The 24,666-nt window shown below is 43.0% G+C and overlaps 1 protein-coding gene across 1 annotated transcript in view; it reads left to right on the top strand.

Annotated features, from left to right (window-relative positions):
* Positions 1 to 24,666, top strand: part of LOC106591157 (protein kinase C epsilon type) — a 264,664-nt gene that overhangs the window by 91,461 nt on the left and 148,537 nt on the right. The window contains exon 2 of the mRNA XM_045724752.2: positions 2,168 to 2,231. Within this exon, the coding sequence (XP_045580708.1) occupies positions 2,168 to 2,231 (64 nt within the window). The remainder of the gene's footprint in view (positions 1 to 2,167; positions 2,232 to 24,666) is intronic.

Here is a 24,666-nt window from a genome sequence, read left to right on the forward strand (position 1 = left end):
GCCCATGTCTTCTCTGCAGTGCTTTATCGAAACAGCCCATGTCCTCTCTGCAGTGCTTTGTCAAAACAGCCCATGTCCTGTTTGCTGTGCTGTGCTTTATCAAAACAGCTCATGTCCTTCTGCAGTGCTTCATCAAAACAGACCATGTCCTCTCTGCAGTGCTTTATCAAAACAGCCTATGTCCTCTCTGCCATGCTGTGCTGTATCAAAACAGCCCATGTCCTCTCTGCAGTGCTTTATCAAAACAGCCCATGTCCTGTTTGCATTGCTGTGCTTTATCAAAGCAGCCCATGTCCTCTCTGCAGTGATGTCCTTTTTCAAAACAGGACAAGATGAGGAAATGGATGTGAGTGCAGTGGCCTGGCTTAACACAGTCCTGCAGACATGTGTGTGTGTCTGTGTGTGTGTCTGTGTGTGTCTGTCTATGTGTACTGTGCAGAGGGGGATTATGGACTGGCCGTGGAAGGCTGCTGCCGGTAGAAACTCTCTGAGCCCCAGCCGCCGCAATCCCTGCCCACTCTCTCTTATGAGCTGAGCTAACAAACACGCGCTCAATCTCGTCTGCCTATACCCAGTAGAACCCCCAGGGAGCTCAGGCTTGGTAATCGATGGGCAAGAGAGTGTGTGTGTGGGGGGGTTTAGAGTGTGTGTGTGGGGGGGTTTAGAGTGTGTGTGTGTGGGGGGGTTTAGAGTGTGTGTGTGTGTGGGGGTTTAGAGTGTGTGTGTGGGGGGGGGGGTTTAGAGTGTGTGTGTGGGGGGGGTTTAGAGTGTGTGTGTGTGTGTGGGGGTTTAGAGTGTGTGTGTGGGGGGGGGGGGGTTAGAGTGTGTGTGTGTGTGTGTGTGTGTGTGTGGGGAGGTTTAGAGTGTGTGTGTATGGGGGGTTTAGAGTGTGTGTGTGTGGGGGGGGATTTAGAGTGTGTGTGTGGGGGGTTAAGAGTGTGTGTGTGGGGGGGGGTTTAGAGTGTGTGTGTGGGGGGGGTTTAGAGTGTGTGTGTGTGTGTGTGTGTGGGGGTTTAGAGTGTGTGTGTGGGGGGGGGGTTAGAGTGTGTGTGTGTGTGTGTGTGTGTGTGTGTGTGTGGGGAGGTTTAGAGTGTGTGTGTATGGGGGGGTTTAGAGTGTGTGTCTGGGGGGGGGTTAGAGTGTGTGTGTGGGGGGTTAAGAGTGTGTGTGGGGGGGGTTTAGAGTGTGTGTGTGTGTGGGGGGGGGTTAGAGTGTGTGTGTGTGTGGGGGGGTTTAGAGTGTGTGTGTGGGGGGGGGGGTTAGAGTGTGTGTGTGGGGGGGTTTAGAGTGTGTGTGTGTGGGGGGGTTTAGAGTGTGTGTGTGGGGGGGGGTTAGAGTGTGTGTGTGGGGGGGTTTAGAGTGTGTGTGTGTGTGGGGGGGTTTAGAGTGTGTGTGTGTGTGTGGGGGGGGGGGGGGGGGGGTTTAGAGTGTGTGTGTGTGTGTGTATTCAGCAACCTGATAACATAGTGTTACTGCACACACACACACACACACACACACACACACACACACACACACACACACACACACACACACACACACACACACACACACACACACACACAAGTCTACAGGATTGCGTTTATAAGCCAGGCCACTGCAATTCCATCCCATTTCCTCATCTTGTCCTGTTTTGATAAAGCAGCCATTAAGTTTTCCTTAGCTCCTGAGAGCCATTACTGCAGAAGCATCCCTCTCTGCTGCTCAAATCAATAATGTACTGTACAGTATGTGTGTGTGAGTGCCTGTTTGTCAGTGGAGGCTAGTGAGAGGAGATATGGAAGGACATCCTCATTCTAATGGCTGGAATGGAATTCCTGGAACAGAGTCCAATGTGGTTTCCATATGTTTGATGTGTTTAATATTGTTCCATTTATACCATTCCGGCATTTAGAATGAGCCCGTCCATCTTCCTATAGCTCCTCCCACCAGCCTTCTCTGGTGTGTGTGTGTGTGTGTGTGTGTGTGTGTGTGTGTGTGTGTGTGTGTGTGTGTGTGTGTGTGTGTGTGTGTGTGTGTGTGTGTGTGTGTGTGTGTGTGTGTGTGTGTGTGTGTGTGTGTGTGTGTGTGTACTGTCACTGATATGGTTTCACGCTGCCATAGCATACTATAAAATGGTTTCAGTCCAGTATGAAGGCTGACAGTTTGTTGTGTTGTTCTCTTCCAGATTGACTTGGAGCCTGAGGGGAAGGTGTACGTCGTCATGGACCTGTCTGGATCCTCTAGTGAAGGTAAGGCCTGATGTGCCTCCCACTCTCTCGTTTTCTCTTTCAATTACATTACATTCAGTTTAAGGGCTTTATTGGTATGGGAAACGTATATTAACATTGCCAAAGCAGGTGAAATGGATAATGAACAAAAGTGAAATAAACCCCCAAAAAATGAACAGTAAACATTGCACTCACAAAAGTTCCAAAAGAATAAAGACATTTCAAATGTCATATTATGTCTGTTTACAGTGGTGTAATGATGTTCAAAGAGTTAAAGTAAAAAATATGGTGTTTGTACTTCCCTGGTTGCCCTTTTCTTCCTGCTGCGATGGCACACTGTAGTATTTCACCCAATAGTAATGGGAGATTATCAAAATTGGGTTTGTTTTCAAATTCTTTGTGAGTCTGTGTAGTCTGTGGGAATTATGTTTCTCTAATATGGTCATACATTTGGCAGGAGGTTGGGAAGTGCAGCTCAGTTTCCACCTCATTTTGTGGGCAGTGTGCACATAGCCTGTCTTCTCTTGAGAGGCAGGTCTGCCTACGGCGGCCTTTCTCAATAGCAAGGCTATGCTCACTGAGTCTGTACATAGTCAACGTTTTCCTTAAGTTTGGATCAGTCACAGTGGTTAGGTATTCTGCCACTGTGAACTCTCTGTTTAGGGCCAAATAGCATTTTATTTTGCTCTGTTTTTAAAAAAAATCTTTACAACATCTCAAGTAATAATATTTTAGTTTTCTCATGATCTGGTTGGGTCTAAATGTGTTGCTGTCCTGGGGCTCTGTGGTGTCTGTTTGTGTTTGTGAACAGAGCCCCAGGACCAGCTTGCTTAGGGGACTGTCTCACTTTGTCTCACTCCGTCTCTCTCCATTTCTCTCCATCTCTCTCTCTCTCTCTCTCTCTCTCTCTCTCTCTCTTTCTCTCTCTCTGTCTCTTTCTGTCCCCCTTTCTCTGTCCCCCCTCTCTCTCTTTCTCTCTCTCCCTGTCCCCCTCTCAATTCAATTCAATTTAATTCAAAGGGCTGTATTGGCATGGGAAACATATGTTTACATTGCCAAAGCAAGTGAAATTGATAATAAACATTATATTTACAAAAGTTCAAAAGAAATAGAGACATTTCAAATGTCATATTACGGCTAAATACAGTGTTGCAATGATGTGCAAATACTTAAAGTACGAAAGGGAAAATAAATAAACATAAATATGGGTTGTATTTACAATGGTGTTTGCCCCTTTCTTGTGGCAACAGGTCACACATTTTACTGCTGTGATTGCACACTTTGTGGTATTTCTCTCTCTCTCTCTGTCTCTCTCTCTCTCGCCCTCTCTCTCTCTCCGCCATCCCACCCATCCTATCCTTCTCCTGGAAGCTGATCAGAGCCCCTAAAAGGAGAAGACCCTGTCATCTGTCTGTTCCTCTCTTCATTCGGTCACCCCGAGGGTCTCATTTCAGGTGGCTTGATCACTCAACATGATCTCACTGATGTGTTACTCCAACAGGTGGGGGGTGGGGGTGTCCAGGTGGGTGGGGTGTCCAGGGGGGGTGAGTATGTCCAGGGGGGGGGATGTGTCCAGGAGGGGGGTGTACAGGGGGTGGGGGTGTCGAGGTGGGTGGGGGTGTCCAGGAGGGGGTGTACAGGGGGTGGGGGTGTCGAGGTGGGTGGGGGTGTCCAGGGGGGGGTGTACAGGGGGTGGGGGTGTTGAGGTGGGTGGGGGTGTCCAGGAGGGGGGTGTACAGGGGGTGGGGGTGTCGAGGTGGGTGGGGGTGTCCAGGAGGGGGGTGTTCAGGGGGTGGGGGTGTCGAGGTTGGTGGGGGTGTCCAGTAGGGGGGTGTACAGGGGGTGGGGGTGTCGAGGTGGGTGGGGGTGTCCAGGAGGGGGGTGTACAGGGGGTGGGGGTGTCGAGGTGTGTGGGGGTGTCCAGGAGGGGGGAGTACAGAGGGTGGGGGAGTCCAGGTGGGTGGGGGTGTCCAGGAGGGGGGTGTACAAGGGGTGGGGGTGTCCAGGTGGGTGGGGGTGTCCAGGGGAAGTGTCCCGGGGGGTGGCTTTAATTATTTATTTTGTTTCTCGCTCCTTTCTTCTCTTCTCTCTCTTTCTCTCTCTCCTTAATGTGACAGTGGCAGTGAGAGAAGACTACATGAGTTAGATATATGGCTTGATAATCATTGTTACATAAAGAAATGGACAATTAGCATTTCCTGTGACAGTTAGTAGCGATAGTGACTCACTGGAAAGTAGGAGTAAAAATACGGCAGAATGGCACCCATTGGTCTGTCTCTGTCAACAATAATAATACACTGACATTCATCATGAACTACTTCATCATAAGTACTGTGATTATTTCATTACCATTATCATGAGTTAGTGTATCACGCCCGCACAGTGCAACGTTTTTCCTGCGATGGATAAGGTTAGGGTTCGGTTCCCTTTACACCTGATGAGTGAATTAGCTGTACATATTAAAATATAAATCCATTGTTGTAAAATATGATTTGCTTTGATACTAAGAGACATTCATGTCCTTCTATCCTAGCTAGGTAGGTCAGAACAAGGGTAGTGTCCTCAGTACCTGTAACATAAATCAGGGTAGTGTAGGGATCAAGGGGGGTGCTTTCCTCTGTCTCTGGCTATAGCTACATGGTTATTAATTCATGCTATATAATCCTGGCTGTAGCCCTTGGCTGAACGATTCTCTCTTTCAATGCCCCTTTTACATATTAATTGATTATTCAATTGCACATAAAGAGGGACCCCAGTTTTCTGAGAAATAGTCTGACTGTGTCTGCTGCCTTGAATAGACCACAGTCATTTAATTGATAAGAGAGGACAAGAGGACAAGAGGACGAGAGCACTGTGCTCTTAATGTGTACTGTGTATGTACAGTTGAAGTCGGAAGTTTACATACACCTAGCCAATACATTTAAACTCAGTTTTTCACAATTCCTGACATTTAATCCTAGTAAAAATTCCTTGTCTTAGGTCAGTTAGGATCACCACTTTATTTTAAGAATGTGAAATGTCAGAATAATAGTAGAGAGAATGATTTATTTCAGCTTTTATTGCTTTCATCATATTCCCAGAAGTTTACAAACACTCAATAAGTATTTGGTATCATTGCCTTTAAATTGTTTAACTTGGGTCAAACGTTTCGGGTAGCCTTCCACAAGCTTCCCACAATAAGTTGGGTGAATTTTGGCCCATTCCTCCTGACAGAGCTGGTGTAGCTGAGTCAGGTTTGTAGGCCTCCTGGCTCGCACACGCTTTTTCAGTTCTGCCCACACATTTTCTATGGGATTGAGGTCAGGGCTTTGTGATGGCCACTCCAATACCTTGACTTTGTTGTCCTTAAGCCATTTTGCCACAACTTTGGAAGTATGCTTGGGGTCATTGTCCATATGGAAGACCCATTTGCGACCAAGCTTCAACTTCCTGACTGATGTCTTGAGATGTTGCCTCAATATATCCACATCATTTTCCTTCCTTGCTGAGTGGCCTTTCAGGTTATGTCGATATAGGACTCATTTTACTGTGGCTATAGATACTTTTACACCTGTTTCCTTCCAGCATCTTCACAGTCCATTGCTGTTGTTCTGGGATTAATTTGCACTTTTGCACCAAATTACGTTAATCTCTAGGAGACAGAACGCGTCTCCTTCCTGAGCGGTATGACGGCTGCTTGGTCCCATGGTATTTATACTTGCGTACTATTGTTTGTACAGATGCACGTGGTACCTTCAGGCGTTTGGAAATTGCTCCCAAGGATGAACCAGACTTGTGGAGGTCTACCATTTTTTTTCTGAGCTCTTGGCTGATTTCTTTTGATTTTCCCATGATGTCAAGCAAAGAGGCACTGAGTTTGAAGGTAGGTCTTGAAATACATCCACAGGTACACCTCCAATTGACTCAAATGGTGTTAATTAGTCTATCAGAAGCTTCTAAAGCCATGACATCATCTTCTGGAATTTTCCAAACTGTCAATTTAGGCACGGTCAACTTAGTGTATGTAAACTTCTGACCCGCTGGAATTGTGATACAGTGAATTATAAGTGAAATAATCTGTCTGTAAACAATTGTTGGAAAAATGTATTGTGTCATGCACAAAGTAGATGTCCTAACCGACTTGCCAAAACTATAGTTTGTTTTAACAAAAAGCTGTGGAGTGGTTGAAAAACGAGTTTTAAAAATGACTCCAACCTAAGTATATGTAAACTTCTGACTTCAACTGTATATGTGTGTGCACATGTTAGAGTGTGTGTCTGTGTTTGTGTTTGTGTGACCTCTCATTTACCCCACAATAACTCTTCTTCTTCCTAGCCAGTGTATCCCTTTCCCACTAGTAGTTTTGCACTCATTCACTGCATTGATGAGCTGTGTCAAGTCCACAAATCTCTGGTTTTCGGTGTAATCTCCTGCTAGACTGGCGGGTTAAAGACGTCTAGGAACACAGAGTTCTGACATACACAAACATGGGTATATATGTGTTCTAGCTGTGTTATAACTGTGTTATAAATGTGTTCTAGCCGTGTTATAACTGTGTTCTTGCTGTGTTATAACTGTGTTCTAGCTGTGTTATAACTGTTCTAGCTGTGTTACAACTTTGTTATACATGTGTTCTAGCCTCATTATAATTGTGTTCTAGCTGTGTTATAGCTGTGTTATAACTTTTACAGCTGTGTTACAACTGTGTTACAACTGTGTTATAACTGTGTTACAGCTGTGTCATAGCGATCTTCTAGCTGTGTTATAACTGTGTTCTAGCTCGGTTATAACTGTTAACTGTTTTACAGCTGTGTTACAACTGTTGCAACTGTGTTACAGCTGTATTATAACTGTGTTATGGCTGCATTATAATTGTGTTATAACTGTGGTTTAACTGTGTTATAGCTGTGTTATAACTGTTTTACAGCTGTGTTACAACTGTGCTGCAACTATCTTATAACTGTGTTACAGCTGTGTCATAGCTGTGTCCTAGCTGTGTTATAAATGTGTTATAGTTCTGTTATAACTGTGTCCTAGCTTTAATATCATTGTGTTATTGATGTGTTATAGCTGTGTTATAACTGTGTTACAGTTTTTTGGGCTTTGTTATAGCTGTGTTACAGCTGTGTCATAGCTGTGGCCTAGCTGTGTCCTAGCTGTGTTATAGTTGTGTTATAACTGTGTTACGACTGTGTCCTAGCTTTTATATTGCTGTGTTATAGCTGTGTTATAACTGTGTTACAGCTGTTTTTGGCTTTGTTATAGCTGTGTCATAGCTGTGTAATAGCTGTGTCATAGCTGTGTCCTAGCTGTGTTATAACTATGTTATAGTTATGTTATAACTGTGTTACAACTGTGTCCTAGCTTTGACATTACCATGTTATTGCTGTGTTATAGCTGTGTTATAACCGTGTTACAGCTGTTTTTGGCCATGTTATAGCTTTGTTACAGCTGTCTTATAACTGTGTTATAACTGTGTTATAGCTGTGTTATAGCTGTGTTGTAGCTGCATTGTAGCTGCGTTATAGCTGAGTTGTAGCTGCGTTGTAGCTGTGTTGTAGCTGTGTTGTAGCTGTGTTATAGCTGGGGTTGTGGATTTGGTGGGTCAAAGCTCTACTTAAGGTCAAAGCATCAAGTTGGAGAAGTGTTCCCTGTCATCCATGTTGAGAGTATGCCCAACTCGCTGAGTGAAGAACAAAAGAGAGACGAAAAAGGAGAGAAAGGAGAGTGAGATGGAGAGAGAGAGAAAGGAGCGAGAGATGGAGAGAGAGAGAAAGGAGAGAGAGGGAGAGATAGGAGAGGGGGAGAAAGGAGAGAGAGATGGAGAGAGAGAGATGGAGAGGGAGAGAAAGAAGAGAGGGAAATTGAGAGAGAGATGGGGAGAGAGAGATGGAGAGGGAGAGAAAGGAGAGTGAGGGAAAATGAGAGAGAGATGTAGAGGGAGAAAAAGGAGAGGGAGAGAAAGGAGTATGAGCAGCTTGTTTTGTACTAAAGGAACTGGCAGGCATCTGTGAGGAGACTCACTGGCTGCCTGCCTCCCGTCAGTACTGGTCTACATCAACAAGCCCTTAAACACACACATGCACACACACACACACGCACACACACACACACACACACACACACACACACACACACACACATACCACATACACACACATACACACATGCAGAGAGAAAGCACAAATGAGTCACAGGCAGTCAGTTAGTAAGTATAGGTATGTAGAGTTTTAGAGTGATATAAAAGGAAACAGTATTTCTATGTGTCAGACAGATTTGAGTTATGCATGATTGTGCCCACGCCTGTGTTCACTGCAAGGCAACATTTATACCATGTTATGTTGGAAAAGTAGACTTTTCTCAGGTTCAGCTTTGAAACCAGTAACTTGCCACAGAGCCAGCCACTATTAACCACAATCCATCAACCACTTGTCCTTTCTTCAGCTGAAACGCTTTCTAACCTCACTGTCTTCACAGATCAAATCAGGTTTTAAATGATGAGGCCATTCTGTATGGGGTATGCATTTAGAATATCAGAGGTGAAGCTATGACCTTACCTAGTAGATACACTATACAGTATATATACAAAAGTATGTGGACACCCCTTCAAATTAGTGGCTTCGCTATTACAGCCACATCTGTTGCTGACAGGTGTATAAATGCAAGCACACAGCCATGCAATCTCCATAGACAAACCTTGTCAGTAGAATGGCCTTACTGAAGAGCTCAGTGACTTTCAAAGTGGCACCGTCATAGGATGCCACATTTCCAACAAGTCAGGTCGTCAGGTTTCTGCCCTGCTAGAGCTGCCCCAGTCAACTGTAAGTGCTGTTATTGTGAAGTGGAAACGTCTAAGAGCAACAACGGCTCAGCCACGCTCTGGTATGACACACATGTTCACAGAACGGGACCGACGAGTGCTGAAGCGCATAGTGCGCAAAAATCGTCTGTTCTTGGTTACAACACTCACTACGAGTTCCAAACTGCATCTGGAAGCAACGTCACCACAATAACTATTCGTTGGGCGCTTCATGAAATGGGTTTCCATGGCCGAGCAGCCTCACACAAGCCTAAGATCACCATGAGCAATGCCAAGCATTGGCTGGAGAGGTGTAAAGCTCACTGACATTGGACTCTGGAGTAGTGGAAACGCGAACTCTGGAGTGATGAATCACGCTTCACAATCTGGCAGTCCAAGGGATGAATATGGGTTTGGCGGATGCCAGGAGAACGCTACCTGCCCCAATGCATAGTGCCAACTGTAAAGTTTGGGATGCCAGGAGAACGCTACCTGCCCCAATGCATAGTGCCAACTGTAAAGTTTGGTGGAGGAGGAATAATAATCTGGGGCTGTTTTTCATGGTTTGGGCTAGGCCCCTTAGTTCCAGTGAAGGGACTTCTTAATGCTACAGCGTGCAATGACATTCTAAACAACTTTGTGGCCACAGTTTGGGGAAGGACCTTTCCTATTTCAGCATGGCAATGCTACCATGCACAAAGCGAGGTCCTTACAGAAATGGTTTGTCGAGATCAGTCTGGAAGAATTTGACTGGCCTGCACAGAGCCCTGACCTCAACCTCATCCGAACACCTTTGGGATGAATTGGAACGCCGACTGCGAGCCATGCCTAATCGCCCAACATCAGTGCCCGACCTCACTGATGCTCTTGTGGCTGAATGGAAGCAATTTCCCTCAGCAATGTTCCAACATCTCATGGAAAGCATTCCCAGAAGAGTGGAGGCTGTTATACTGTAGCAGCAAAGAGGGAACCAACTTTGTAATGAGATGTTTGATGAGGAGGTGTCTACATACTGTTGGTCATCTAGTGTTATGTACTGGAAGGGCTCTTTGCATGGCTGGGCTACAAAACTAAAAGTTCTGAACAACAGTTCCCATCATTCAGTAGTGCAGGAATTTCATCCATTGTCATAGTAGTAAAACTGATGGAGGATGGAAGTGGGCTCTTTAGTGCATTCTGGGAGAGTGAGGCAGAAAATATTGCTCCCTCAAAAGCACCATGAAGATGTAATCTGCTGGGTGAAGTTGTTTGTTATGATCTCTCCCTCCATCTCTCCCTCTCTCTCCCTCCTCTACTCTCACTCAACTCGTCTTTCTCTTTCCTTGTCTCTTTCTCTCTCTCTGTTTCTCTCTTTGTTTCTCTCTAGTGATGATACAGAAAAGTTTCAGGAACATTTTCTGGAACTGATTGCGGTATTTATTAAGAGAGTGAAAGAAATAAAGAGGGAGAGAGATATATAAGTAAAGAGATGGAGGGAGATACAGTTATAAGTAAAGTTGGTTCTCTGTAATGGAACTGCTGTTACATCATAACAAAATGAAAGCGAAAGAGAGAGTTGGGATGAGTTACAAGAATACAGTAAATGCCTCTCACGTCAATAAAAGCCCTTCTATCCTACTTTACTCAATTTTTCCCTCTTTCTCCCTCTTTCGCTCTCTCTCTGTAACCGCTTGTCTGTCTCTCCCTATGCCCTCCTGTCTGTCCGCCCGTCTGTCCATCTGTCTGGGGTAAAGCCTGTGGATGCCAAATGGCCTGCTCTCTCTAGGTGTAATGCACATTATTCTTCAAAGCCAGTACTAATTGGGCAGACTGGCTCAATGGTGCTATTCTGGCTGAGGGTGTATGATTGACACCAGACACACACACACACACACAGTGAGAGGGGTCTGGGTGAAGATGAAAGACAACCGAGTACAGATGTCTTCAACACGCTGTAGGCCTATGCCCTACTGGGCCTCACCCAGTCAAGCCTAACCTCTTAACACTATGACGGTCAGGACAAAGCTCAGAAGACCTAAGCATCTTTATTGAGTTGTGTACAGGCCAGGGTTATGTTGACAGCTCAGGGCTAAGGGTGTGTAGACTATAGTGGATTATGTTCGTTTGACTCAGTGACATTCTGAGTAGACCTATTCAATTTGACATACCATGGGCAGTACAGTACAGTATGACAACTGTATAGTACAGTACAGTACAGTATGATAACAGTATAGTACAGTACAGTGTGAAACAGTATAGTATAGTACAATACAGTATGATAACATTATAGTACAGTATGATAACAGTATATTACAGTACAGTATGATAACAGTACAGTACAGTGTGATAACAGTATAGTATAGTACAGTATGATAACAGATAGTAGAGTACAGTATGATAACAGTATAGTACATTCAATTATGATAATGGTACAATACAGTACATTATGATAACAGCATAGCATAGTACAGTACAGTATAATAACAGTATGGTACATTACAGTATGATAACAGTATAGTACATCATGATAACAGCATAGTATAGTACAGTACAGTATGATAACAGTATAGTACATTAAATTATGATACCAGTAGAGTACAGTACAGTATGGTAACAGTATAGTACAGTACAGTATGATAACAGTATAGTACATTGAATTATGATAACAGTAGAGTACAGTACAGCATGATAACAGTACAGTACAGTATAGTATAGTATGATAACATTATAGTATACTACAGTATTATCACAGTATATTATAGTACGGCATGATAACATTATATTATATTGTAGTACAGTATGATAACAGTATAGTACAGTACAGTATGATAACAGTACAGTACAGTGCGGTATGATAACAGTATAGTACAGTACAGTATGGTAACAGTATAATACAGTACAGCATGATAACAGTATAGTATAGTATAGTATGATAACATTATAGTATAATACAGCATTATAACAGTATATTAAAGTACGGCATGTTAACATTATAATATAGTGTAGTACAGTATGATAACACTATGGTACAGTACAGTATGATAACAGTATAGTATTGTACAGTTTAATAACAGTGTAGTATAGTATGATAACAGTACAGTACAATATTATAACAGTATATAATAGTACAGTATGATAACAGTATAGTATAGTACAGTACAGTATGGTACCAGTACAGTACAGTATGATAACATTATATTACAGTACATTCCAATACAGTGGTTCCTCAATTAAAAGTTTTGAGGTTATGCCACGGGTAATTTGTGGTTTAGTACGTTACCCTGCGTCACTATTTCATTGCTCCAGACCACCACAAGGGGGAGTTAGAGCACTGATTATGCTTTTGGGTCCCAAGGTCTAATGTGTCTCTACCTGACAATGAATGGGCGATATAAACCAAATAGAAACTGATAATTATTTATTTCCTTATTCAATACATCACTTCAAAATTGAATTTCAATGAACTGAATGATGAGGATGAATAAGGTTATTCAATTTTATTCCATGATATTCTTAAGATATATGTGTTGACTGAATGTAAGCAAGTGATGTCTGCTGAATAATCAAATTGATAGTGCAGTCATATAGCCTCGGAACCTACATAAATCTGAGTGACTCACTAGTTTATGGCTTTGGATAAAAATAAATAAGTACCAACATTCTTTCTGATAGTCTTTAATAAAGACATGTTTTGGTTATCCTGACCTAGATGCCATGGATTATAGTCTCTAAAAGGAAAAATATTAACACGTCTCTTGCGCATGTCATTTTCCAGATTTGCCCTAACGAAAAATTCCCTTTAGATATGAATTTAGAATCCTCCAATCCTCTAAATGTTATTATTGGCGGAGAAGCATATAGATTGCAAAATAGTTGGGAAGAGATTTTTGATGGCACATGGTTTATGAATTGACACGCAATTTTCCGTTCCTCCTGAAAGCCTATCAGTCAAATGCATTCTCTCCGTTGCCCACATGCACTTTAAACATTTGGATAATAAAGCATTTAAAGGCTGACGTTGGTAGATTTTATGCATTAATTAATTAAATCGCTTTAGCTGACATGTTGCGGTTCATCTGATGAAGGTGCGTATGGGCCTATTTATATAATGAATATGAATATGGAGGGCAGAAATGAAATATTAAAGCTTACAACCGCTCACTTTCGGTTATTTGAAAACAAAATAATCTCCAAAATATATATATTTTTTAAAACAAGAACTTGAAAATTATATCGTGAACTCTGCAAACAACATTTCCAGTCCAAGAATGAGAATGGTAGATAACTGTAATTAATACATTTATTCAATACATTGGAATACAAAATAAGCCATCCATCCACCCATTATGGGTTATTAGCAGGCCAAGAAGGAGGGTAGGGGGAGAATTGTATCGTTACGGATGAATGTTTTCAGTTAATGCCAAACAAGTTCGATCAAGTTCGATCAGGTTTAAATCAGTAGACCTCCAGTAGGCCTACCGTAGGTGTTGTAAGTATTTTATTTATTTGTTTTTATTTAACCTTTATTTTACTACATAAAGGTCTACTTACTCTGCTGGCATCTTGACCCAGTTTATGCCCTCATTTGCAATGCAAACCCGGGCGTCAGGGCGAATACTTGTTCCAGGGTTAGGACTGTAACCACCAGAGGACTTGAAAATGAGCCGGAGCTGAGAGGATCACCAAAACTAACGGTATTTTAGTTTCAGTGCATTTTATTTAAAAAAATGTATACAGCCTTTCAATGTGTAGGCATACTGTGTAATAAAATCAATAATTGTGTACTAAAAACGTGAATGTGTTTTTGCAGAGCATACAACCATGCCGACAACCATCCGTGGCGATCAGTGGACAAAGGGCTGGACAATGGGCCGCACTGAAAAAATGCATGGTTCCTAAGAAAACAGTTAGTTTTGCTAGATTCTTAAAATGTGTTTCTGTACGCAGAATTTGTGTGTTGGAGTCACTTTTAATTCTTAATTGATCTACTGTTTCTATCATAGGCCACTGTAATCGATGGGGGCTCAGGGTGATACCATTCTGCTCATCTGATGAAGGTGCACATGGATCAGAGATCGAGTCATTGAAGGCAGACCAGCAGAAAGAGAAGTATTCTCTGAGGGCAGAGATACGGTCGACAAAGCTGATGCTTTGGTCCAGAGCCAGGTGGTATTGGCGGAGAGTCAGGCACACCTGTGAGCTCTGGAACCCCACCTCCGACAGGAGGGTTTGTCAGGTTGTTGGTTCACCCTGACATTTCCATTCCTCTTCTGACAACAGAACTTGATGAACTTCTCACCAGGCACAGCAAGGGCCGTCCGGACCGTTTTGTTATTCTGCTTTTCCAAGGATGTGTAACCGAAGAGAGATACCACGAGTGGACACAGAATACCAACAGGGATGGATCCCGAGGCAAATGTGGCTTACCAGTGAACCTCCGGGTTTTCATCATTAATACTGTGTCTCAGAAGTTTCTATCCATGACTGATGCAGCTCGAAAAATAATTAAAGACATAGATAATGATGAGGTCACCGAGCAGTCCGGACATGGCCTGCTCTCCCGTATGTAAGGAATCAGGCACTTTACCATGTGTACTATGTACTGCATTATTTATTTATTTCACCTTTATTTAACCAGGGAGGCCAGTTGAGAACAAGTTCTCATTTACAACTGCGACCTGGCCAAGATAAAGCAAAGCAGTTCGACAAAAACAACAACACAGAGTTACACATAAACAAATGTGCAGTGGTTCCTCCTTTAAAAGTTGCGATCTTGCAATGCGGGACTTAGAGGTACCCAGCCTCATGGCTTCATTTCTCCAGACCACCACATGGGGGAGATAGACCACTCATTATGCATTTGGGTCCCAAGGTTTTTATATGACCAATCGTATCGAGTGGTTCCAATGACGAATTTTGACGCGAGCCACCCTTGCCTTGTGGCATTCTTCAACAAAGATGGCTGACAAAACATTACGGTGGAACCAGATGTAAGTTGTTATAAGGTCATAACGAATCAAGCAAAAAATGTACAATTGAGAGGAATATGTTAGTTAATGTAGAGACAAACGTCTGTGCATATTTATTTGTCATAAAGTTAATTTATGAAAATCGGTATTTAGCAGGTTATCTGACTAGCTAACATTAGCCAGCTAGCTAGTGCTAGGATAATTCATTTGTAATTTGTGTTGTTTAATGTTTTAGGGACTCCTGAGAAAACCAGCAAACCAGGCTGTCGTCTTGTGAAACAGTGGATGTAAAGAATCTAGCAAGCTAAAGCATTTACTACAAATTGAATGTACAATTGTGTAAGCTTGCCTTGCAATGCAGCTGAAGTAACATAGCTAGCTAACTATTTACTTGCTTATTGTGTAGTGGAGGATAAAAAATAACTGTATGCCTATGGATGTGTAGCTAGCTACAGTATGTAGCCGATCTGTGTATGGACCCTAAAACTGAGCTAATATTCACACCAATCTATGAGCCTCAGCTATCATAGTTGTTGTATCAACTTCAAGTCTGAATGGCATTAATGAAGCCTATGGATAGAGTAGAATATAATAACTTTATTTGGCCAAGGATGCAAGTCCTATATACAAATGTACTGTAGTTATTACCATGCATGAGATCCCCACATCGTAGCCTGTACTGTAACAGCTGTCGTGGAAGAGAGAATGGCGACCAAGGCGCAGCGGGTTGCGTGCTCAACATATTTATTATGAAAAATGCGAACACCACGGAAAACAATAAACAAACTAACAACAGGAACAGAGAAGCAGGCTCAACAAAAGCAGTGCTCTCAAACAACTACCCACAAGTGACAAACAAAACACACACCTACTTATAGGACTCCCAATCAGAGGCAACTAGAAACACCTGCCTCCAATTGAGAGTCCAGCACCCAACCTACACATAGAAAAACTAACCTAGAACATACCCATAGAAATACAAACATAAACCAGTGACCAAAAAACCCCGTAATACATAAATCAACTACCCTCTGCCACGTCCTGACCAAACTACAATAACAAAATATCCTCTATACTGGTCAGGACGTGACAGTACCCCCCCCCCCCCCCCCCCCAAAGATGCAGACTCCGGATGCACCTACACAAAACGGCACTGTGCTACACCCCCCCTCCCCAACCCACCTATATCGGAGGCGGCTCAGGTGCGGGACGTGGACCCCGCTCCACCCTCGGCATCGCCCACTTAGGTGGCGCCCCTGGCCGCGTCGGAGGACTGGTGGGCGACCCTGACTTCGCCGGGCTGGCGGGCGATTCTTGCTGCGCCCGGCTGGCGGGCGTCTCTGGCTGCGCCCGGCTGGCGGACGACTCTGGCAGATCCGGACAGGCGGGCCACTCTGGCAGATCCGGACAGGCAGGCAGCTTTGGCAGATCCGGACAGGCGGGCCGCTCTGGCAGATCCGGACAGGCGGGCAGCTCTGGCAGATCCGGACAGGCGGGCCGCTCTGGCAGATCCGGACAGGCGGGCAGCTTTGGCAGATCCGGACAGGTGGGCCGCTCTGGCGGCTCCTGACTGGCGGGCGGCTCTGGCTGCTCCTGACTGGCGGGCGGCTCTGGTGGCTCCTGACTGGCGGGCGGCTCTGGCGGCTCCTGTCTGGCGGGCGGCTCTGGCGGCTCCTGACTGGCGGGCGGCTCTGGCGGCTTCTGACTGGCGGGCGGCTCTGGCGGCTCCTGACTGGCGGGCGGCTCAGGCGGCTCCTGACTGGCGGGCAGCTCAGGCGGCTCCTGACTGGCGGGCGGCTCTGGCGGCACCAGACTGGCGAGGCTGGGCTGACGCACTAGAAGCCTGATGTGTGGGGCTGGTACAGGATGTGCCAGTCTGGGCACACGCACCTCAGGGCTAGTGCGGGGAGCGGGAACAGGCCGAGTCAGACTGGGTTGACGCACTGGACCGTAGAGGCGCACTGGCGGTCTCGAGTGCAGGACTGGCATCACCCCTACTGGCTGGATGCTCACTTTCCCCTGGCACATGCGGGGCGCTGGCACTGCGCGTACCGGCCTGAAAATGCTCAGCCTCGCTACAGTACCCATCACCCCAAAGCACGGGACCTGTCCAGTTCGTCTCTGCCCAAAAATGGTACAGGGAGCTGGCCTGGGGCTCCATCCTCGCCCCGCCAAACTGCCCTTGTGCCCCCCCCAAAAGAATTCTTGGGGCTGCCTCTCGGGCTCCCTTACCAGCCGTGTTCCCCGGTCCTCGCCAGATTTCCTCCGCTGCTTGGTCCTGTTGTGGTGGGTAGTTCTGTAACAGCTGTCGTGGAAGAGAGAATGGCGACCAAGGCGCAGCGGGTTGCGTGCTCAACATATTTATTATGAAAAATGCGAACACCACGGAAAACAATAAACAAACTAACAACAGGAACAGAGAAGCAGGCTCAACAAAAGCAGTGCTCTCAAACAACTACCCACAAGTGACAAACAAAACACACACCTACTTATAGGACTCCCAATCAGAGGCAACTAGAAACACCTGCCTCCAATTGAGAGTCCAGCACCCAACCTACACATAGAAAAACTAACCTAGAACATACCCATAGAAATACAAACATAAACCAGTGACCAAAAAACCCCGTAATACATAAATCAACTACCCTCTGCCACGTCCTGACCAAACTACAATAACAAAATATCCTCTATACTGGTCAGGACGTGACATGTACATTGAATATATTCACTGATCATGTACTCTTCCTTGGCAAATAAAGGTGTGGTTCAGGTATGAATCTCTGAGACATTATTTTTCAGTCATGTTCCTGTGTCTGCATGTATGTATTGCAATTATACACTTCAACAGTGTTTACCACTCCTGCTCCTGGGAAATCAATGATTACACATTGTAACTATGCAATAGACTAGAAACATGATTGATTTGTAAGTCATATATACTGAAAAAAAATAATGCATATCTAACTCCCTTCATCTGCATTAATCTGAGGACACAGGATAGTATTTCAATGAGAGACTTAAATTCAACCAGTGGAGAATGTGAAACGCTTTATTGAAAGAAGTTGGTTATCAAGGTGTTATAAATACATAAATGCATTATAATTGTAATAATTGTAATATTATAAATACAAGTTCAATCTGTACTTCAATGCACATATGGTGTGCATTATAAAACGAGGAAGAAAGATGAGGTGGGGAGAGAGGTGTAGAAGACAGAAAGGGAAAGAGGTAAGAACAGAGGCAGACAGCACATGATGCATTACAGTGCTACCCTAATATTCTCTCAGTTCATCACAATTGCGGTGTCTCCTAACCAGCCTTGGGCCCCCAGTTGGCCCGAAGGTTATCTTTAAGAGCGGGTGAGGTGGCGATGACGGGACTAGCTTCCTCTCTCATCAAAAAATACCTGCAGACGAGTGACAAATGGGTAGAGAGAGAGCATGATTATGCCTTGTTTTTTTCATTCTAACACGGTCAGTCATCTTAAATCAGGAGGTGAAATGTAAAACTGACCTTGGATCATTAACTCTGGGACTACTACATCTCTGTCTGTATTTCAATGTAAAGCATCTCTTTAATAATACTTCCTGTTAACCCGACCAAGTGGCATCTCACCTATGATCATGCTGTGCCCTCTGTGTCAGCCAGTTCAGATGCGGAAGGGGTTCACCAAAACAGCAGATATAACCTATAGGATTTAGGGAGAAGGGGGAGAGGGATGAAGTGAAGAAGAGAGACTGTTATTGTGTGTGTGTGGTCTCACCTGGAGTCCACACTAAGTGGCTACAGAGTACTTTATGCTGAAAAACAGACACATAAGGACAAACAATAGAAGATAATGTCAATAGAAGATACTGTATGTGACGCAGACACATATCGGAGTGTACCTGAAACATTTAAATATAGAGGGCTATGTGTCTCACCACTTGGTTATTGCAAGGCTAACCCCCAGGGAAATCATGAGTTGGCAGCAACAGATAGTCAAGTGAAAATGGCTGTGTTTATGTGGTGTAAATCTGAAATTTAGCAGCTGACATTTTAAGGGTTTTTAAATTAATGCATGTGAGACAGGTTCCATGTACAAGACAGGCAGAGATGGAGAAAAAGAACACAGAACAGTTTAATTACATTACACATATTCACTTATCCAGAGCGACTTACAGTAGTGAATGCATACATTTCATTTTTTTTGTACTGGCCCTCCGTGGGAATCGAACCCACAACCCTGGCATTGCACACACCGTGCTGGCGTTGCAAACACCATGCTCTACCAACTGAGCCATAGGGAAGACTTACCTCTGGAAGAATTACCTCTGGTTAAGGACACTTTTGCCAGCAATAAGGCTTCCACGGCCTGTTCCTCGGACAGTGAACATCTGGCAATATCTACATTTTCGACCCCTTGGTTAGCTCGCTCTCTGAAAGTAAAGAAAACAGCTTATTTTTTTATAGATATGAAAACAATAACTGAGATATGACCGTTCAATCTAAAGCAGCAGATGTCATTTTCAGGATACGTCAATACAGCCCAGTGCTGCTTACCTGAGATGCCATTTTCGTAGGTGTCCGCTTTAACTTAATTTGTGTCTGAAAAAGTTGCTTTTAGAAATATTATTTTTGGTTGAAAATAAAAAATATTTTGCTCTCGACAAAAAGACTCAAATGTACCTCCATAGCATATAACAATTTTCCTGTGAATAACCACACCTTCATACAAACGTGCTACTGTATGCAGAATTCTTGACGCACAACCAAAGATGCTGCCTTATCCTGCCAGCACGCCCAGAAGCGAGGCACTCAGGAACAGAATGATAACATGTGGAAGAGGGAAAGGAATGATATGGGACAGCAATTTGTTGCAAGTTGGGGAGGAGGGCTAATAGTTGAACAATAGACTATTCAACCTTTACTAAAGAATAGTCTAATAGCTGAGCTAGTTGCGAAGAAAAAAAACTCCTATCACAGACGAGATTTGCCCTAACGACCAAGGGGTATCTTGCTACTCAATGTAATAAAGTAATGACTTTTCAAATAAGTTACCTTACAAGTTATGTTGGCTGACAATTTGTTGGCTATGCTGTCCTTATGAACCACATAGCATATCATTACAGCAGTATGTACTGGTATGTTAGCTAGCTACCTAACGTTAGTAGTTATACATCAAACTTTCCAGTATATTAACTGTCGTGTCTTTGGCATCATTAAAACTGAAGGATTTATTTATCAAATAACTCTGTAATTATTATTACGCGATTAAATTGATTAATCATGTAACTGTAATTAACTAGGAAGTCGGGGCACCAAGGAAAATATTGAGATTACAAAGTTATAATTTTCCTAATATAACTTTCAGATATTTTAATATCTGACCATTTAGTCTTCGAATTAATGAATTATTATTTACCTCATGTTAGTCTCATTCCAAATGTCGTAAATTGTTGGTTATCTGCACGAACCCAGTCTTCACTATGAGACATCCATACATCAATTGTCTTAAAATCATTTATTTAATAACTAGGTAATTCACAGAAATGCATAACAAACAGTAGATATGGTTACAAGGAAATGATAGGAGAATGTGCCCTAGTGGGCTAAACCGATATGGCGGCTTGTTAGACAAAGGGGAGTGGGGGTCAGCTGAGAAGGCACTACAGAGTTGAATATTATAACAATTGAAATGCTAAGCCTTTGCACATGAACGCTCACTCATTCGGGAACAATTGCAATCAATATATATATATTTACGATCAGTGTGTCGTCGGGATATCTGTTGAAAAGTTTGTTTCTGTTGGAGAGTTTGTCCGCTCTCTCTCTCTCTCTCTCTCTCTGTCGTGGTTAGAATGGATAGTTCAGAGTGACATTCATTCATGTTGTAATAGAATAGATGTTTCGGCGGTTGTCGGTCTTCGCGTTCAATGATACCGAATTCCTAGCTGCAGACTAGTAATTAACATCAAAGTCTTGTTCTTATTCTGTCGGTATCGATAGTCTAAGAGTTTAACCACATGGTATGGTTAAAAGTTCGGCAAGAGAAATGCATGGTCTACAACCTTTAGCCATCTCGTAATTGAGGTAAGCTTGGTCTCCTCTCAAACCTTGGCCCTTTTGTTATTGAGGTAAGCTGGTCTCCTCTCAAACCTTGGCCCTCTATCGATATCGAGGTAAGCTGGTCTCCTCTCAAACCTTGGCCCTCTCGTTATCGAGGTAAGCTGGTCTAGTGATAGAAAACCTAGGTGGGGGTTTTATTCGGAAGAGCAGAAAAGGGCCTGTCCCATGACGCCAGACCATAACTGTGCTCATGGGCGGTCCTCTGATTTAGTTAAACTCCAAAGGGAATTGGAGTTTCCTTCATTAAACAGTCCAAAATCACATTACACAATTTCACAAACAGTTCCATCCCCACTCATTCATTTTATACAACAATTAGATGTAAGCCTCATAGCTGAGGCAATTGTATAAACAGTGTTATGGTAATGTGGCCATATTGTCTCTCATGAGTTTCACAAAATTGTACCAAACGGACCAGTTCGTAGCTGGATTCTTCACTGATCTTTCATACCTTCTCCAGAACATAAATGTCATTCAGTTGTCCAGTTCTGTGAGGTGGAAGAAATTCCTTTGTTCTCTCTATGAAACTCACTCTCTCTCTATACTGTGGCCATGAGGAGAGGATCTCCTCACAGGAATTTACGACCTCTTCTGACCACAGCAGCCTGGGTGTGGGAGACAGAGGTAGGGGGATGGTGCATAGAAAAGTGCTGGTGCAGAGGGAGGGGGAAATAGTGCTCGCTGCACCCAAAGAGGGCAACGTCATGACATAACTATAGGCTATCTAACTACCCAACGTTTATTGACTTGATTATTCTCGTCATTATTTGCTTAGCTAAATGGTATAGTCGTTGTGCTTTCTCAATTCGCTCTGGCTATCTATAGGCTGGACAATAGAACAAGTCAAAATTCACCCAAGGCTGAAAAACGGCTTAAGAACGTTGGCTAAACGGGAACACTAGCATGAGCCCATAGCAAATTACACAGCGCTCTAAGGCACTAGATCTCAGTGCTTGAAGCGTCACTACAGACACCCTGGTTCAATTCCAGGCTGTATCACAACCGGCCGTGATTGGGTGGTACACAATCCCATAGGGCGGCACACAACTGGCCCAGCGTCGTCCGGATTTGGCCGGTGTAGGCCGTCATTGTAAATAAGAATTTGTCCTTAATTGACTTGCCTAGTTAAATAAAGGTTCCTTTATGGTTTTGCCTACACCTAGCGACCTGTTTAAATTATATGAGCAAAAAAATATTCAATTTTATTTGGGATGGCAAGCCAGACAAAATTATTATTGGATTATTCACTCATTAATAGCTTTGGATCAAAAGAAATAAGTACCAACATTCTTTCTGATAGTCTTGAATAAATACATGTTTTGACTGTTTTGACCAAGTTAATCTGGGCATGTTGTGTGTGTTCAATTATTTGTGACATTTAAAGCATATTGAAGATAGAAGATAGAATGAGTTCTGAGGGCTGATCTGTTATCCAACGATTTGCATAATTCTAGCTGGTTTCTGCTTTTGGTGACGCCTGACCTTGAATTGAAAATGGATGTTTGTACTTTTGTGGCTATGTTCTGTCCTAACATAATCTAACTTTATGCTTTTGCCGTAAAGCCTCTTTGAAAATCGAACAATGTGGTTAGATTAAGGAGATGTTTATCTTTTAAATTGTGTAAAATAGTTGATTGTTTGAGAAATTGAAATTATTAGATTTTTGATGTTTTGAATTTCCAGCCTTGTTAGCAATCCCGACTCGGGGTTCATTGCTAACCTGTAGCCCCAACAGGTTAATAGCCCAACTACTTTAGGTGTGAAAATCCCCCAAACTTGCAATGTATTCGATGCTTAAGTACTCTGAAGTTTTATACAGTATATATTCATCAACATCTTTATGCTTTTGCTAATAAAATAATGATAAAAAATACTTTCAAAATGCAGATGTTTATTTCAACTACTGTAAGTACATCTCAGCTACATTTTAGTTGCACTTACCCCCCCAGCTCCACGACCACATGTAAAACCGTGCTGAGATGTTTTCAAACACGTTTTTTCTCAAGTTTCTTCAACTGTCTTCTGACTGTGAATAGAGTGATGTTGATTGCATTTGCATTTAATTCGAACTGGTTATAAGATTATAGAGTACACGGCCATAAAGGCTAGATCATTTTTCAAGCTATTCAAACATTCATAGATGACCAGCAGTGTCAAATAATATAAACAGTGGTTGTAGAGGGTGCAACCAGTCAGCACATGAGGAGTAAATGACAGTTGGCTTTTCATAGCCGAGCATTCAGAGGTCAAGACAGCAAGTGTGTGTGCGAGAGAGAGAGAGGATCAGTAATGCATGGAATATAGCAATAAGAATGTCAGTTTAATATGCAGTGTAGATCACCTCCTATTACCCTTCTCAGAGTTTTAAGAATTGTGTGTGTTAAATTATTTGTGACATTGTGGCATTTAAAGCATATTGAAGATAGAAGCAATAGCATTTGAAACAATAGCTTACTTACGTGTGGTCAGCTATTTCAGCACCGTTCCATGCTGCTCTGAGACAAGCATGGGGACTGGTCTTGATGAATCAATGAGATTTGTATTTTCACTGAATCTCCGTTTGGGTATTGGTTTGACTACAATTAGGGTGTGAAAATGTTAGGATTATTTTGCTCTTAGTAGCCTACTCCCGACTGGTCACGTTGTACAGCACCATATTTTCCTAACGGAAACCCTGAGGTTTCGTTTTTCTTTTTTTTTGGAATAGAAACACCATAATATTAATCAAATTAATTAAGCTACATTTCTTAAAATAAATCCCATGTACTATGTTCTTTCAAAAAAAGGTTTTAATTTCTCTTGTACAGCCAATATCACAAAGTCAAATGCTTCTCAAGATGCCCTCTGGTGGTCAAACTAGCACTAACTAGCATTAATGGCAACGTTGGCTGACACTAAAATAACGTGTCATAGAATTCTGTGGCAGCCCGCAAGGTGTCCTGCAGTATGACACAACTTTTACAGGAAGAACCACTGTATGATAACATTATAGTACAGTACAGTATGATAACAGTATAGTATATGTAACTGGTGTGAAATGACTAGCTAGTTAGCGGGGTACATACTAATAGCGTTTCAATCGGTGACGTCACTCTCTCTGAGACCTTGAAGTAGTTGTTTCCCATGTCCTGCAAGGGTCGCGGCTTTTGTGGAGCGATAGGTAATGCTGCTTCATGGGAGGCAGTTGTTGATGTGTTCAGAGGGTCCCTGGTTCGAGCCCAGTTAGGGGCGAGGAGAGGGACTGAAGAAACACTGTTACATATAGTATAGTACAGTATTATAACAGTACAGTATAGTAGGATAACAGTATAGTACAGTACAGTATGATAACAGTATAGTATAGTACAGTACAGTATGATAACAGTATACAGTAGTATAATACAGTACAGTATGATAACAGTATACAGTAGTATACTACAGTACAGTATGATAACAGTATACAGTAGTATAGTACAGTACAGTATGATAACAGTATACAGTAGTATAGTACAATATAGTAGAATAACAGTATAGTACAGTACAGTGTGATAATAGTATAGTACAGTATTATAACAGTATAGTACAGTACAGTATGATAACAGTATAGTACAGTACAGTATGATAACAGTATACAGTAGTATAG

The sequence above is a fragment of the Salmo salar genome, chromosome 01 (assembly GCF_965601325.2).
Source record: "Salmo salar chromosome 01, fSalSal1, whole genome shotgun sequence".
Taxonomy (NCBI): domain Eukaryota; kingdom Metazoa; phylum Chordata; class Actinopteri; order Salmoniformes; family Salmonidae; genus Salmo; species Salmo salar.